Consider the following 16,585-nt stretch of genomic DNA (forward strand, 5'->3'; position numbering starts at 1 on the left):
ATATATATATATATATATATATATATATATAATTTATCGCTCTGTCAGCCACCGTACCTGAAAGCTGTCGGAGGTATTTGTGTAATGTCTAATGAATGGACGCAACATGCTTTACCAGTTGAAAGTTTAGGATTAAGAAAGAAAACGGAATGTTCCTGTTACAAAATATTATCTTTACATCTATCAAACAGCCTGCAGGAGTAACTTGAACGCCCTTCTTAATACCCCTTCCATCCAAAGTTTGTGAACACCTTGCACATCGATTTAGGTGGCAAACAAAAAAGAGGTCGAAACAATGATAAGCATATACTGCACATCCAATAAAGGTATACATTTTTCGTAATACATACAAGCCTTCTTTGATTCAGTATGTTATCATAATGAGAGCAAAGTAAATTATGCATGAAACTTAGCTGTTCGGTCATAAACTGATGGGGTAAGACCTACTGTAGTTCACCAACCTCAACTATCTATTAAACTCTGAAAGAACATGAACTGGTTCCGATAACGTGCACAAAAGAAGCTGCGACTAACTAATTCACAATATTACACGCACCTCCGCCGTTGGTGAAACAAATATAAGGAAATCTCCAAACGTTGGCCAGATCAATAGCATATCCCAGGATGGATAAGAAGAAATCACATTGGTTAGACCACAACTCATGTTCAACCCCTTCGTTGGCTTCCAATGACTGTTCCCGAGGATATTTGTTCTCGGATTGTTCCATGGCGTTTACCGGTGAAGAATTGAGCGCAATACCCTCGGACATTGTTCAGTTCTGTTTATATCTGGTAAAAAACAGAATTACATAAACATATGCACCATTTATACATGCCCCAAAGGAGAACGACATTTTCATGTGAGCACGTTTGCTCAAGCTTCAAAAATTTATAACGAATATTTCCAGAGCCGATCATTTCTCCGGATCTTTGGGCCATAAGCGGACCCAAAGCTGCGGACTCATTTAGTGCACCAGATAATGTTTACAACTACACCGCTGATTTAGAGAATCATTTAAGCTCTATTTAACTAGCTCTTGGTTACGGTAATATTCACATGTACTGTATTAATTTCTGATCCGTTAGGACTGATTAACAATGCGGCTTTTTTGTCAGTCCGCCTAATTCTAAGTCGATTTATTGTCAAACGCCTCAAGCGGCAACTTTCTATCCAGAAGAATACTTGTAGCTCAGGAAGCGTAAATGTTGTTTGGTTGTTTCACTGAGCTGGGCAAATGATTGCGATTGATTCATCACCAGTTGAGGTGAGATCAGTAGAGCGACGTTAGGGAGCAGAATGAAACATTGAGCTACTAGCTGGGTGCCGACTTTCGACGACGACTGACTGTTAAGTCGGGTGGTTCTATGTGTTGATCTGTCGTGTTGTTTCCTAATCGATCGGTGATCACATGATCTTAGAGCGCGGCCTCCCATGCACTCGTAATATGGTTGGTGTTGGAGTGACCTATGTTTTTGACCGCTGGGTACCACTTTGGGTTAAATCTGACTGCTGTTCTCGCTCTAGTGCCTATTACCGGAAAAAGACTCACTGATAAGGAACACAACAGATTTTTTGAGAACGAGCGGGCACGTGCAAGAGTGCCGCACTTACAAGGGACCTCACGCTGTTTGAATTTTAGTTTCATCGACCCAGGCTATTGCTGAATTGATCGAATGCATGACTAGCCTGGATGCTTGCCGGATTTTCTATTAAGATTTTGGTGAAGACTTAGAGTCTCAGTAAATTGCCAGCGTTTCAAGTTGGTTCCAGGAATCTGACCCTCCTAATGTTTCTCCCTTTTTGCCTTCCAAAGGAAGATATTCGACACGGATCAAGTTGAAAATTTCCACTAGCCTTCCGGCGCGACCGGCATGGCATCTTGGTTGCAGTAATGAATCTGTCTTGGACGATACATGTGAAGCGGTATGTATTGGTGCTGATCTCAGGAGGTCAAAGTTTTCAAGCAGCAGTTTGAGCTCTATTTACTGTTCTTCCGTTTTTTTGATCGGCCACTCAGTCGGCCCTAGCTGACTGCTATATCTTTTCCATATCAGTCATCCCAGCTGGACGCTGTTAATCACCTGACCGGTTCTTTTATGGACGAATCAAACAGTCCATCTTCGGTGCCCAAGGCGATATTTCTTCGAAAGCACATGTTTTCCAGGCCTGAACGTTGATGTCCCTCCTGTTGGTGATTGAAAACACGTACGTGTTGGCAGGATGGCGTCATGGGCAAGTCTCAACTGTCTGTTCTTCATAATCTCTGCTGGAGAGCGACCATCCAGAGATTGTGGATTAGAAGTTGCACTATGATTAATCAAAAACCTATTCAGGACTTCTTCCATAGTCTCTTCCCCTTCTGCTTTTGTCAACGCGCGTCTAACGGTATCTGCGAACCGTTTCGCTTGACTGTTGGAGTTGGGATGGAATGGTGGGGAAGTAACTTGTGTGATGCCGTGTCTTTAAACGAATTCGCCAAACTGGTGGAATGTGAACTGAGTACCATTGTCGGACACTATAGTTTCCGGGATACTGAATACTGGAAACAAATACCGCAGTTCAGTATTGGTTTCCATCGTTGCTGTCTCAGACATAATAAGAACTTCAGGTCACTTACTGAATGCATCGGCAACGATGAAGAAGCTTTGTCCGTTAATTGGTCCGGCAAAATCCACATGGATGCGCGATCATGGTTTTTCTGGCTGTGGCCAAGTCTACGGCTACTGTCGGTTGGGTAACTTCTGGGAAGCTGCTCAACGGAAACAACTCCGACATACCTGCTCCATGTACCCATACATACTGAACAAATAAACATAGCTGCAAGCAAAGACCTTCATGAGGCTTATCCCTGGATGTCCACTGTGGAACTGTGCTAGGACCCGGTGGCGAAGTTCGGTGGGAATGATATTTTGGTCACCAAACAGAAGACAGTCACTGGCAGCAGATGATGAACTCCGTCGTTGAAAAAGTTTCCGGAGTTCCCCTGATGGACAGGTTTTGGTCAACTGGCTTGGTGGTACTTTATTGCCTTTTCTAGTATGCTGTCATTTTTGGTGGCACCTCCTACCGCGCCAAAAGTCACGGGTAGCTGGTTCATAGTCCTCAACACTACAGCGCAGACTTCCGGTATGACGGCAACGGTTGCTGTGACGATATCTTCTGGTTCCATTTTATGGGAATCAATTAGGCGCGTCAATGCACCCGCCTGCCCAATTTTTTCAGTTGAGGCATACTTTAAGTTAAAGATGTAGCGGAGCCGAATCGTGCCTCCTTGTTGTATATGGTTGGCTGTGTATACCGGGATACCCTTCTTGGAACCGAATATACCCAGCAGTGATTTGTGATCCGTCACAGGTGTGAAGTATTTTGTGGAACTTTTTCGCCCCAAAAATGATGGCTAGCGTTTTTCTCAATCTGACCGTTCAGGTAGAGCCAGCGACCTTGCGGCATGAGCGATCGCCCTTTGCGTACCGTCGGGGAATGTGTGACCAATGACTGCACCAACTCCACGGTTTGATGCGTCAGTTGTAAGAATGATAAGCAGTTGGGGGGTTGAAGTGTATGAATAGAAGTGCAGACTGCAACAGTCTCTTCACTTCTTTGAATCCCGACAGTCGCGTGGCCAATCCCACCGATATACTTTATTTGAAAGCTTCGCTCAAGCGATGCATAACTGGCAGGAAGGCGCTGCAGTAACTGATCAACCCAAAAAAACTTGAGTTCAGCAACATTCGATAGAGGAGACATTCTCGCATTTTCCTCGATATTGGACGTTTCCTCGATTGGTCCGTAAGCAACATGATATTAAGATTACAACACCTAGAGATTCTCAAAACAAATGAGCTTCTAGTGTCTTCGTATGCGTACAAAAATGACATTTTTTGGGAAAGCACACGGTTTCTCCTCCAAAGGAAATGAAACCAACAGTCATCAGATTTTGAAAATCTGCCAGGCAGTACAAACACGTAAAAAAACTAGTTTCCTATGTCACTTCGGAGATCTTGTCCTACAGGAGGGAAACAATAAATATCCTTTTGTTCCTTCTGTCAGTAAAGATGGACACTTCCACTCATAAGTAGACGAGTTCAGCAATTTTCCACGTTATTATACTAAGCCTGGAATATAATGAAACCACAAGAGGTGGTGTAAACCAAGGGTAACTAAGTCCCCGTGTAAATTTTGGGCGAGACGTTCAGACTAGGTAGATGTAAGGAAATGATGCAAAATATGAACTAGCTAAATCATCATCATTATCAAAAAAGTAATTCGTATTAAATTCATAACCGCTTTCAACGCAAATCTCATTACGCAACATAGTGAAAACCTTTAACACATATAGGTAGAGTTTTGTGTGTCAATTTCTTCGGAATCCAAAATTGTAAAAAGTGTCTGCAATAAACCAAATACAGCATACTTCGCTTTCCTAGAGAAGAAGTTCAAGTCAAACTTACATTTTTTTAAAAAAGATAACTCGCTCGAATGCACCAGATATTTATTTGCATGTTACAGTGACAATCTGGCTTCCGTAATCAAAAGTGCACGTTTTGAACTTGCTGATCAGTTTGTTCGATTTTGGCGTTACAAACAAACATTTTCGAACTTTTTAATTGTAAACAAAAGATGGATCAAGGTTGTTTCCAATTTGTTTAACCAAACAAACGGATCACTATTTGTGCCTGTTTTTAAACTTCGCCTAGTTGAATGCTACCGTAACCATCTTGGCAAAACCAGTATTTTACTCTGAGTGCCAAGTTGTTGTACTTCTTGATCTTATTTTATCCACTAGACAAGAAAAGGCGACAGAAAATTATGACTAATAAAAATTTCTACTGTGCTTGTTTTAAACAGATTTATTAGGGTTGCAAAATTTTCGTCATTGAACTTACCGAAGGGGTACACTTTTGTTGTTGGACTTCGGATGAAGCGTACTTCGGAACCATATCCACATTGCCTTGCGTATTTGTGAAAAAATGATTTCTGAATTACAGGTGGGTTATAACTCTTTTTGTGAATCAGAAGCGCATACGCGTACGCTCTAGGATGACAAGTAATTCAGTCCCAACTTTGACCGACAGAGCGCCCACAGGATCTGACTAATTTATGCAAAGTTTTAACGTAAACAGCGTTACATAAACACGGTACGCCTGCGTGGTTCATGCTATTGATTCTTCAAAATTAAACGATAGCCTGCTGACAAATATCAAAAAACGATTCCATTCCTGGTAGTCCTTAAAATTACACGACGTCTACCTTTCGTGAAGCGCATAAGTATGCAGATGTTCATCACAACACAGGACAGTTAGAAAGTCTGCAAAATGAAGTTGTCAAACGTCCGCCCTATTGCCGCTGAAAATTACCTTTACTGAATCGGATCAGTGAGCATCTATGTCTTGAATGTTTTCTAGCCAAGGTAGTATGTTGTGTTATTTCTGAAAGGACAAACAGAGGCCCAACGAGAAACTTTGACAGAGTTTATTAAGTCTTCGTTAGTGCATCTGAGATGTACTCATACTTGTGAAACTGGCTTATTCACACCCTTGTCTTTCCTAAATCTTTGAGCCCTTTTTGGATTGTTTCCCTTTTTTGACTGATTTCTTGTAAGGCATTCCATTCTGTTGATTGCTTCAGCGTTATAAGTCCCGGAAACAGGTTTATTTGCTCTCCGATTGCCACATGTTCTTTTTATCTTATGTTCCCCTGGTTAGGGTTTACGGCGTAATCTACTTGGTTAGCTGAAGTTTTCCGCAACAACAAATGGTCCAAAAATGTTCTTGTGACCATGAGGCTACTGTGGAGCTTTCTTTGTTTTTGCTGTCAGCAGGATGCATGCACCACAATAAAATCATATTGAAGAGAAACAGAGTCAAACAGCTAAATTTCCACGTTTTTGCCGATTGGTGTCCAGTCCCACTGGTTTAGATGGCAAAGCACGTATATAAACGAGATTTCCCCAAAACAAGTAAGTTTGATTTTGTGATTTGTCAAGTGGCATAAAAATGACTGGAAATCAATGTCTGACAAAATTTAATCAGATTGTCCATGTCGGGGACACATATTAGTTGTGAGTACAACTCACTGGTAACCAAGGCGTGCTTTTGCAGAGCGGAAGAACTGAGTCAAGTGAGCTTATTTTTTCTAATCAGTGGTTACTTAAATGCGAAATATTTGACAGGTCGAGAGTGGTTCTTCATGTAGTGAAAATTGAGGTTTCGATGCACTCTATTTGGTTATCACAACTTAAGAGTATCGACGAGTTTCAAAGGCCTTTACTAGGAGTGGTTGTTGTCATCCTTCCTGACAAGTGAAATGTGGGACGATTTTAATTCTAATTGCACTCAGTTGATGTTTGTCAACTTGAATAGCGTTTTACTCATTGATTCAGGTTATGAACGTGTGTTGTGAAGTGACACATTCATGAGTTCCTTTGCCTAAAGTGTCCCACAGATAATGCGCCGCTTTTTCATTGAAACGAGCAATTGATTAACACCCAGTAAAGATCAGTTGTCTTTGCCTCAAAGCTAAAATCTCATTTACCTCTTCTAGGTTGGAAACCATAATCAGTACCTGGTAAGCTGGCAGTCCAACACTAGGAGAAGTGAGTGCATTTGCTCTTCCCATACACCGTGAATCAAGTTTTCATGACAGTAGCTGGTCTCCCTAGACACGAACACAAAGGATTTCAGTCGTGGGTGTTTAGCTGCTTACAAAAGGTAACTGATGAAAAACGGAAAAAACTTACCGCGAAACTCATGAGATCCAGGATAGGACGAGTTATTGTCAACATTGATACGTGAAACCAAGCCAGCCGAGCACGTGTTTATTTGTTTCAAATATCTAGATTGGTTGAAGATGTTTGGTTTTCCAGACTTATGAAGTATATAGTGAAGAGTCAGTCGGCACCACTGAACTCGACATCAGTTATCATAAAAGACTCGTCGTTACAGTGTTTTCATGTGTAGCAGTATATTGCGTCTTGCTCACAACAGCAAGCTCCAAGGGCAAAACCTTTATCTGATAAGAACTGCGCAACAGATGCTCCCCATTGGTCCAACCTTGCGGATTTTATTGGCCCGCAGGTGGATTAAACAACAAAACCAACTTTATCTAGGGTGTCCGTGGCGGAATATGAATTTACTTAGTGCGAATAAGGTGGTTCGATAAAAAATGGTTTCCTTGTTGAAAAAAATATTAAATACGGGTAAGAGCAACAAATTATCCACGAACATGTAGTCCAATCTTGATTTTTATATGCCTAAACTTAATATCGCAGCGCAGCTCATAACACTCAAGGGTAACAAAACCTATACTCAAATTCAACCAGTAGTCCTTGCACGTCGTGAGATAAAGCGTGGTTCTCCAAATTTTTTACCGCCTGCATGCATTTACCTACCTATCAAGCAGTCGGAGTAGCTATGGGGCAAAAAAGTTGTATGACATCAGGCAATAGAAAACAACATCGATTTATGCAAAAATGTCTTCCTCAAACTGAAATAAAAAAAACAACCATTTGGTTTTACTTATTCAAAGATGTTAGGTTTCTATGTTTTTTCTAAGAATCTCTTGTTAGATAAAGTAAAGTCAGGATGTATTCAGTACAGGTTGTGACAATATGATGAGCCCGTATATCGGTCATCAGTGTTAGGCGTGCAATTTAATTTGGGAAAAATTTGTGACAGTGTGCGGTTTTATCGGGGACCACCAAATCCCCACTTTTTCAGAAAAATGCATTGCAATCCAGTAGACAGGCATCTGTCACCAAATATTTAAGTGCTTGAAAGTATTCTTTTAAATTTTTTTTGTTTTCTCGACCAAAAAATGACAGATTACAAAAGGGCATACCAACACGAAGTCTAACATCCTATTTGGTCAGGCCAGTTTACTTCAAGTACAACGTGCTTACGCTGTAGACAGTTTTGTGGTTACATCGAACGTTTGGCTAAGTTTGGATGGTAATTCCGAGCGATAGGAAGAATGTTCTTAAGGGGGATGTTCACTGTTTTATATCTACCAAAAAGAAACCGTAATTTAGTTATTAAAGGCTGCTTTCTGTATTGTTCCGGGGGGTTTGTTGACTCTCAGAGCGATTTCAATAGAAACTCACTTTGTTCAAGAGGGAGTTTGGAAACGAGGTGGTCTATCGTAAAGCTGTCCCTTTTCCACAGTGCCCGGAATAACGTCTATTATGCAGTTATCAGGAAGATATGTAGTAAAAAATAACAGGCTTTTTTTCTTAGATTTTTATTGTACATCTCAGAATTTTCCGAAAGCAAACAACGGGCTTTGAATGTTTCGTAACTGATCGTTCTCCAACGAACTGGGGTAGCAACCCGAAAATCAAGATGACTATACAACTACTCTTTATTTTGTTTATTTAACGTTCTCCGAAGGAACTAGGTTGGTAGCTTGTAGATATACTGAATGTGGCCCAAAGCAATAGGTTTAACCGTTCTGTGGCACACTGTTTAGTTGATAGATGCGATAGGATGCGGTTTTGTAAGCAGGAACTAGATTCTCCGCACAAATTTCTACCTAAAACGAAATTCTTGGTACATTTAGGTACGCTATTTTTTAAAATTCCATTGGTATATACAGAAGTATTACACCCTGAAATTGACGGTTTCGCACTTTAGCAAATAGTGTGATCATAGGCTTCGTTGAAAAGCAACTTGAGGAATCAATTCTGTAAAGCCGATGCAAAATTTTATAGGCGAAAAATATCTATAGCCGTTTCGTTCATCATTCCACTTGCATGTATTCGGCATTTTCAAACTTGTTAGTACTTTTAAAGTAGAAAGAGGTGATCACCTTCTATTTTTGGTTGTGGTGATAACTTGGAACTAACTCGTGGCACGAATTTTTAGCGTGATGCTCAAGCGTTCGGTTGTTCTGTCAGTGCTTTACAAACACTTTTCATTTTGGTAGATTAGTTCACATATCTCTAAAGAGCAGTTTGGGCAGTATGCGCAGATATAAAGACTCAAACCAACTGTCTACAGGTAGGTTCATGTGGAAGCGTTGCCTCAGATGAACTAAATGCTTTATGATCATGACTGTACAAAACAGAGAAAATGATCACTCAATAAGGTGCATTCGGAGAGGATCTTAGAGTACAGAACCAAATGTGACCCAGTAAGAGGCCTGCGCTGACGGTACAACGAGCCCCACATTCCCACACACGCCATCCACTAATCATACGGCTACTTTTGTATGCCAGAGGTCACAGTCTACCGTGAACTCCAGCTGCAAAATCATACATAGTTTCTTCCACCATTAATATATACCTCAACAGACCATTCTATCGCAAATTCTGCGGGTTTTTCTGCAATTGCGAAACACATTTGTTCTAGTTTAAAGATCAGAATTTCACAGGGTGATCAAAAATTCTCTTCAGGGGATTTGAATGGAGTGTGTTAACTCGGTAATTGTGAATCACGTGCTGAAAGCAGACCCGGATATCAAATCCACCATTTTTAAAATTATTGCAACACTGCAGACCCACACAGTGTCTGAGTGCAGCTGGTCGAAAAATTGCGCTTCATACTCTGCGTTCATACAATTCTGCTATTGTTTGCCTTGCCAAACAATATGTTGTGTTTAGTCAGGCCGTCAGCTGGATTTTCATTTATTTCAGGCAATGAGTACATCTAATTATTAGGTTACCATCTCTGAACAGTAAAGACTTCGGTAGTTTTTTACCATGCGGATCTGGATGTCAAAACTCAGGATTAGCTTGGGTGTCGTCAAAGAAGGCCTGATAAATCACCTTATAACAGCGTTTGAATTCAAGTAGAATTTGAGTTGCAATTTTTGACTGATTTAGGATATCTCATCATCCTTTCAACATAAAATTCAAAGGTTGTATTCCACAAGATTCACTTTGTCTGTGCAGTTTGGTTGTTGAGTAGGCCTTCTGCTTCTGTCGCCAATTCTTCATTTCTTCAAGTAGTTATTTAGTCCACAGACCTTAGTTAGCCATCAGGCTTCACTTTCAAGCCCATTTAAAGTATAGGTTACGTACAGCTTCTGAGTATTCTTTGTTGTTATTAGTTTTAGTATGATGAAGGTCATGGTGCATGGGCTTTTGATTTAACTCAGCTATTGAAAGATACAAGATCATCGTTATTCCCTTCCAAATAATTCACATTCTTTACCACACACACTAGCAGACGAACAGGTTTCCTACTAGCTGAATTAGCCTTCAATGTTAGGAGAATTATCAACCACTTCTTTTATCTCTTTCTTTACCTCTGTATAAAATTTACAAAACGCAGATAAAGTAAGGATTGACCCGCGTTTTCTGACGTTTCGACTGCAAAAGATGTGTTGCAGAAGCAGCCAATATTATTCACGAAGCTTAATATTTGTGTAAAAAATTATTGCTCCTTGTTCTATTCAAAATAGTGCACCATCTATGCTTCTGTAGGTTCCGAACATATCTTGTGAATAAAGCAAGTCTTTATATTTGAAATAAGTGTCTACTTTGCTACCCCCTTCATCACAAAAACGGTGCTCATGTGGAAAAATCCAAAGTACTCTATTTGGTGAATTTCGACGTAGTCCTCCGACACTTAGTCGTGATCCCTTCCAAATACAGACACCCAAACATGATACGACAGTCGTATCTCCTTTTCAGAAGTCCTTTTTTTAGGTGCGTGCCATTCAAGTGGAAAGATTAAAAACTTTTGGGGTAACAAAATACCCTGTTGTTATCGAAATATAAAAGGGTTGGGCAAGAGTTTTTATCTATTATTACAACTATAAATGAGTGATCGTTGCAGTAGAGCTATGGAATTACACCCTGATAGATTTCAACAATGTTTAAAATAAGGGTCAGCCTTAACGTCCTGATGCCCAAATAGTGTATGCAATGTGAAGGGGGAAAACTGAATATTTTGCCATTGAGAAGAATGTTAGTCGATCACGTGACAAAGATTGCACACAACCGGGTCCTTGCAGTCCAAGTCTCCAGAACTGCTTCAGCGGCTTATTGACCATCATCCTCCTTAAACGCTGCCAGAAATGGAAGACAGAGTTTTAGAAATCCTGTATTTCCAACGATATTACAAGGAATATGTACAGCATGTGCACTGTTTGGTCACAGTTGGTGCCAAAATTGGTTGGTTACCGCTTTTTGTTTCCTCTAATACGATACTACTGGCAAGGTTGATAAATAATATTTGATAAAAGCTAGAGCTGCGGTGTAATGTTTCTTGCGCCTCACCATACACCTCACAGCTAGGCGATTATTCCTGCAACGTCATCATAGACAATGTATAAGAAGGGTTGAATACAAAGGGCGTTCCTGCTGTCAGTCTCTTTCCAGATTGTCTGATTGAGCGGTTGGAGATTTAGGCACCTCAGAATGCTTGACATAGGCCAGCACTAGGTTCCCACCCATCCTTTTTCTCTTCTTTTCACTCTTGGGGTTTTAATATGATTATATATATAACTAGACGAACCTTATGGCTCTACGGCAATGAAGCATCAGCGTCAATACTGATGTAGCTGTCCTTGATAATGATGATGATGAAATAGCTCACTGATGTAAGCTATCTTCTAGACTAGGTCACCTGGGATCAAGAGACACAAGACTAGGTGGCTAAATCGACCGATTGTTAGATGCGCACCTAATGTTGAAATTCAAAATAATACGTATTAGGCGAACAAACAAAGAAGAATGTGAATGAAGCGCGTGGATGATAAGACAACATAATGCTAACACAAGCACATCCCCTAAAGGTATTCTTATCTAGGTACATAAAAGGAACTAAATGTTCTTGGAGGCATCCTTCGGAACCAAAACTTATGTTGATGCTTGAAAATGAAAGCAATACTAAGGGCAATGACTTGATCTCCGGCTGGCCATGGTCCAACAGATGCCTTGTGATGATGCTTCCTGTATAGCCAGAAATAAATCGCTGTAACTTTTTCGAGACAGGTTCAAGGACTATTGTCCAAATATTATTCCTCTTTTGACATATGTTATTTGATCCGCAGGTACGACCAACATCAAAAATTAATTTAAAAATTGCGCACATTGGAAATGTATCCTTTGTTAGCGGTGTTGTCATACACGTTTTATCACGAAAGAACTGTGGTTTAGTAGCGCTGTATGTTTGGTTATGCACTAAATTCAAGCAACACTTGAATAATGAGGTAGGAGTATCAAGCTCGAATGACGACAAGATGTAGAATTTTCTTCGATTTTTTTTTGCTGGGACTACACAGGTGCGCCTGCTTTTTGAAAGCATATATACAAACCTACTAGGATATCCCTTTCCAGCCAGAGTCTTTTCCAGATGGGGTGTTTTATGGCCCATTGTTTTTTATCCTTAGGTCCGTCCCGATGGTGTTTATCAGAAGCAAAAATTCTAAAACAAAAATACTGTCCACTCCGAGACGTGCTTTTGTGTAAGCCTCATGACAATGAATCATCTGGATGTCTAGTTAAGCTGATAACAACAGATATGCTTCTCAGTCTCTACCGTAACACTTAATTGCACTTGGGCGCGATCGCGTAACTGATACAATAGACAAACTTGAATTGAATGAATATAAAACTTTCATCCTTATATAGACCAGTACTGTCTGGAGTTCTGCCGATAGCCACTGTTTCACGTGGTCCAAAATAAATCTGCAAGAATCGGTTCAATTGGGCTTCCCACTGCAAGAAAATCCGCTTGTATGTAAAATCTGACATCACATAAGGACCAAGCATTAGGCCTATAGATTAAAAATAGCTTCTACCGGGAATCCTGTTGATAGCTTGTTTTCTCAAACAGAATCACAAATGACAGTGATTGCTTCATCAATAAGAATGTCAGCATATAAGGATTTAATTTTAAGGGATGTGGTGGGCGTAGCATCCTTTCAGAGAAAAATAGAGAAGCCTGATGTGGAAGATGCATAGCACATTTAAATTGAGAGGATCATTCACGAGAAGTTCACTCGATTTTCACCTCAACAATATCTTGGACTGCACCAAGTATATGTCTGTTTACACCCAGCTTTGTTTTGTTTTGACCCCACATTTGACACCCATGATAGGGAAATGGATTGTGCGTTGCGTCCATGTGGCGTGTGCAAGTGGGATTTAGTCGCGCATTCACTATTTTTTCTCAAACAGTCGGCCAGTTTTATGCTAAGAATAAGCAGAAGGTTTTGGTCAAGACGCTCGTCTGAATTTTCGGTAACATATATTGGTTGATCAATGGAAAAATGTGGAAATATTTGGTGACCCGATCCCAAGGTTATTGTGATTTGTAAGTTTGACAACATTCCGTGCAGTCAAAAAGCCATGGATAAATACCGTATTTCAAAAACATTTCTGATTTTTTAAAAATACTGCCTTTGTTTACGAGGACCAGATGAAGAGTGGTTGACATAACAACTGTCATCAACATTCTCCGTTGTTTGTAAAAGACAACCTGTCACTTTCAGAAATTTATTCCAAACCCTTTGCTCCGTTTCTATCATAGCTCACTCCTTATGTACCACCCCATCGTCACTTCCACTGCCGTTTTTCCGGTAACATTTGTATTTTCAAGAGACCGCTTTCAATAATTTTAGAACCAGTACAGCGTTTGAAGGTAAAAAATGCTCACCGATTATTTCGTAATTTCAAGTATTATTTTCATTTATTTGGGCACGAATTTCCTTTTTGAATGCTAGGTGTTGTATGTTTCAGATCAACAGCGGTTAAACCTCTGGATGCCTGTGAATTTTTGGAAATCCACAGACGGCAAAAGCTTAGCCGAATGCGTCCTTTCATGCAGATAATTCAGCTCAAGTATTTCGGAGCTAGCCAGGAGAACGTGTTGGCAGTACAAATATCCGCTACCAAGTTGTGTTCCGCTTAAAGTGTCATAGTCCACAATACGATCACAACTATTTCTTTCTGAACTGGTAAAATGTCCTCCCTTGTTTTTCCGTATGATCATTGGGAGTTATTGATATTTTCTACGGTAAACAGTGGGACCATTCCTGCCTGCCATTATATAAGCTTGTCTGACAGGACTTTAGTCGGAGTCTGATGCCTAAGCTATAGCGATACACACATCAAACCGTTTCCATTGGACGCTGGTCTTGCTGTTTTGGAGGAATATGGAATCTGCCGGTGCCCTTACCGTAAATGGTATATGTGACCAAAACATTTGAGATTAAAATCATATGGGATTTATTTTCTGCAGAAATAAAATAAAATGACCCTATGTTATTTAGAATTTTCATCTAGAAAGGGCCCACCTAGCCAAGTCATCCGGTTTTTACTGATCTGAGGAAGCCAGATGCTCTACTTTTGGTTTTCCGTAAGATTAATGAGGTTTCTAGAGAAGACGACAGTTCCTTGATAGCACGATGAGCCAGACTACAAAACAACGGTGACAGGTGTGGTAAAACGATAGTCAGCGTTCACCAAACGCATTTCGACTGGCTCGCCTCCGTGTAGATCACCACCGATATTTTGTAGCCCCTGTCTGTAATGTTATTAGACGATGACTCAGTGGCTTGAGTGATATTGTTTGTTCTTACTGGTTATGGTTAGAGTGAACAAACAAATGACCACGTTGGTTGATAAATTCAACTTCAAGAGCACCATTCCCTCATATGTTGGTGGTGTTCGGTTAAAAATATTGAAGCTTCGTCTTATAACTGAGACAAAATTTTAGAACGTCTTGGTGATCACAGTTAGGATGAAAGACACAGAAATATAAGTAGATCAAAAAGGTGTGATGATGAAAGTCGATTTAAAGTTTTCACATGCGGTGATCGCAACATGCTGGTATATTCCTGCATAGTCAAGTTCATTTGAAAGCGCGCCATTCTGAGACTGCCGTTGACATCTTGTACAATTGGTGAAAGGTCATAATTGGATATGATAATTTTATTCCATCGTGAAAAATCACCACGCTGGCTTTTGTCTCTTAAATGTTTCCTGAGTCGAACGGAACGCAGAGATGACGATTGGCTGTCTATTGTCGAAATGCCTTCGGATTTTCTTGGTTTCATCTTTCGCCTTTGAGGGTTTATCTGGTACCTGTTTCTATAAGCAACTACGATTGGAGGGTTGTGTTCAAATCCTGTCGTCATATTTAGTAGCTTGTCATTAGTTGAACCAGGTAGGAGACTCCACACCGAATTCGATCAAAACGTTGGTATACAATCTACCAATATGAATGCTGGTCCAGTAGACGTACGCCCCGATATCGCATGGTCCAACGAGTGACAGCTTCGTTACCTATACTCACCGGAGTGTATCTCTCAAGATATCACGTTGGCTCGGAAAAGATTGCCTCACTTGGTAGAGTAGGTGCGTAAGTCCGCGAAAACTGTATGTGGGGTGTAGTTCTGATGGTGAGTAGATAGCTGGCGAATGTTTCTGTGATGGAAGTACTACAAAAATGTAGGCTCATTGCTAGCAAGAGGTGATTTTACATCTATCCCGAATACTGTTACGATTAGGCAGTCAGCAATCCAGGTATTGTATTGCAAAAGTCTGAAGCATTATCTCGGATTATTTCAAACCCAGTGACCCACCGAAATAGTAAACAAGGAATTGAGGTCTTCTTACGTCCTCAGTTTTGTCAAAAAAGGAAATTTTATTTCCAGATAACTCGTCCACCACTTTAATACCCTAAGAAATGGTTTGAACGACCTTTAAAATTAAAACCTTTTCAGTCGCAAAACGTATTGGCTTCACTTCTTTTGCCCACACAGAGAAACGAAATATTCTTGAGTCCGACCAGCAACCAAATAGCAAGTGTAAAAACATCACTCGCGTAGCTCAACTCTGAATTAACTGCCGACAAAATTTGGCTACTGAAAATAATTTTCATGAACTGCAGTGGATCCTGGGTATTTTTCATAAAACTACGCTTCAGTATTCGAGCATTCTGCAAAAAAACCTGGATTTTAGAGAACTTAGTTCAACCCAAGACTCATGGTCTATTAATTTCAATAAAACAGGTCAATAACAGAACTCCAACATCACTAACTCCAGTTGAATGGACGAGCAAACCTCTAGTTATACCAAAATTCTACCATCGTACCAAATCCGCTGCCCAACTAACCATGCACAAATTCGTTGATTCTTGCGTCATGAATTTCAACTACCGAGTTTCATTTGTAGTAGTAATGTGAACGCCGAGAAAAGGGTTGGAAGGTCTTTTTTGTGGAGATTTCGTCCTGTAAGTGAAGCCGAGAAGCACTGTGCAGCTGTTTCATCCTTATTGGGAATCACCAGCAGTGCGCATCTCACGAAGCCCCGGAGAGTCTCGAACCCGCGACCTCCTGGCTAGTAGTTTGAACACTTAACCATTTTATGCCACGAGCGGCTGATCAGCAGTGTGATTAACTCGCACTTAGACAGGATATAGCGCCGCTTATTCTTCAGTCACGGGATCCACATCACGCGGTCACAAGTGTTGACTGGCTCCTCGAGCAACGACTTCTCAGATAGAAGTTTCACTCATCGGGTGAAGTTTATTCTTCCACCGAGCTACTTATATATTGTTGGTAGTGTGAAGAGATTTGGGATTTTTGTGGAGATTTCGTCCTGTAAGTGAAGCCAATCTATGCTGAAAAGCC

At 40.5% G+C, this 16,585-nt stretch overlaps 2 protein-coding genes across 2 annotated transcripts in view; both read right to left on the reverse strand.

Annotated features, from left to right (window-relative positions):
• Nucleotides 1–770, reverse strand: part of T265_05254 (hypothetical protein) — a gene marked incomplete at both ends in the record, with an annotated part of 73,794 nt that extends 73,024 nt beyond the window's left edge. The window contains one exon of the mRNA XM_009170223.1: nucleotides 551–770. Coding sequence (XP_009168487.1) covers nucleotides 551–770 — 220 coding nt within the window. The remainder of the gene's footprint in view (nucleotides 1–550) is intronic.
• Nucleotides 771–3,002: 2,232 nt separating this feature from the next.
• The window catches only part of T265_05256 (hypothetical protein), a gene marked incomplete at both ends in the record, with an annotated part of 20,188 nt that continues 6,605 nt past the window's right edge, over nucleotides 3,003–16,585 (reverse strand). Inside the window, 2 exons of the mRNA XM_009170225.1 lie at nucleotides 3,003–3,233; nucleotides 4,888–4,978. Of these exons, the coding sequence (XP_009168489.1) occupies nucleotides 3,003–3,233; nucleotides 4,888–4,978 (322 nt within the window). The remainder of the gene's footprint in view (nucleotides 3,234–4,887; nucleotides 4,979–16,585) is intronic.

Source organism: Opisthorchis viverrini (genome assembly GCF_000715545.1).
Source record: "Opisthorchis viverrini unplaced genomic scaffold opera_v5_97, whole genome shotgun sequence".
In the NCBI taxonomy this organism is placed as follows: Eukaryota; Metazoa; Platyhelminthes; class Trematoda; order Opisthorchiida; family Opisthorchiidae; genus Opisthorchis; species Opisthorchis viverrini.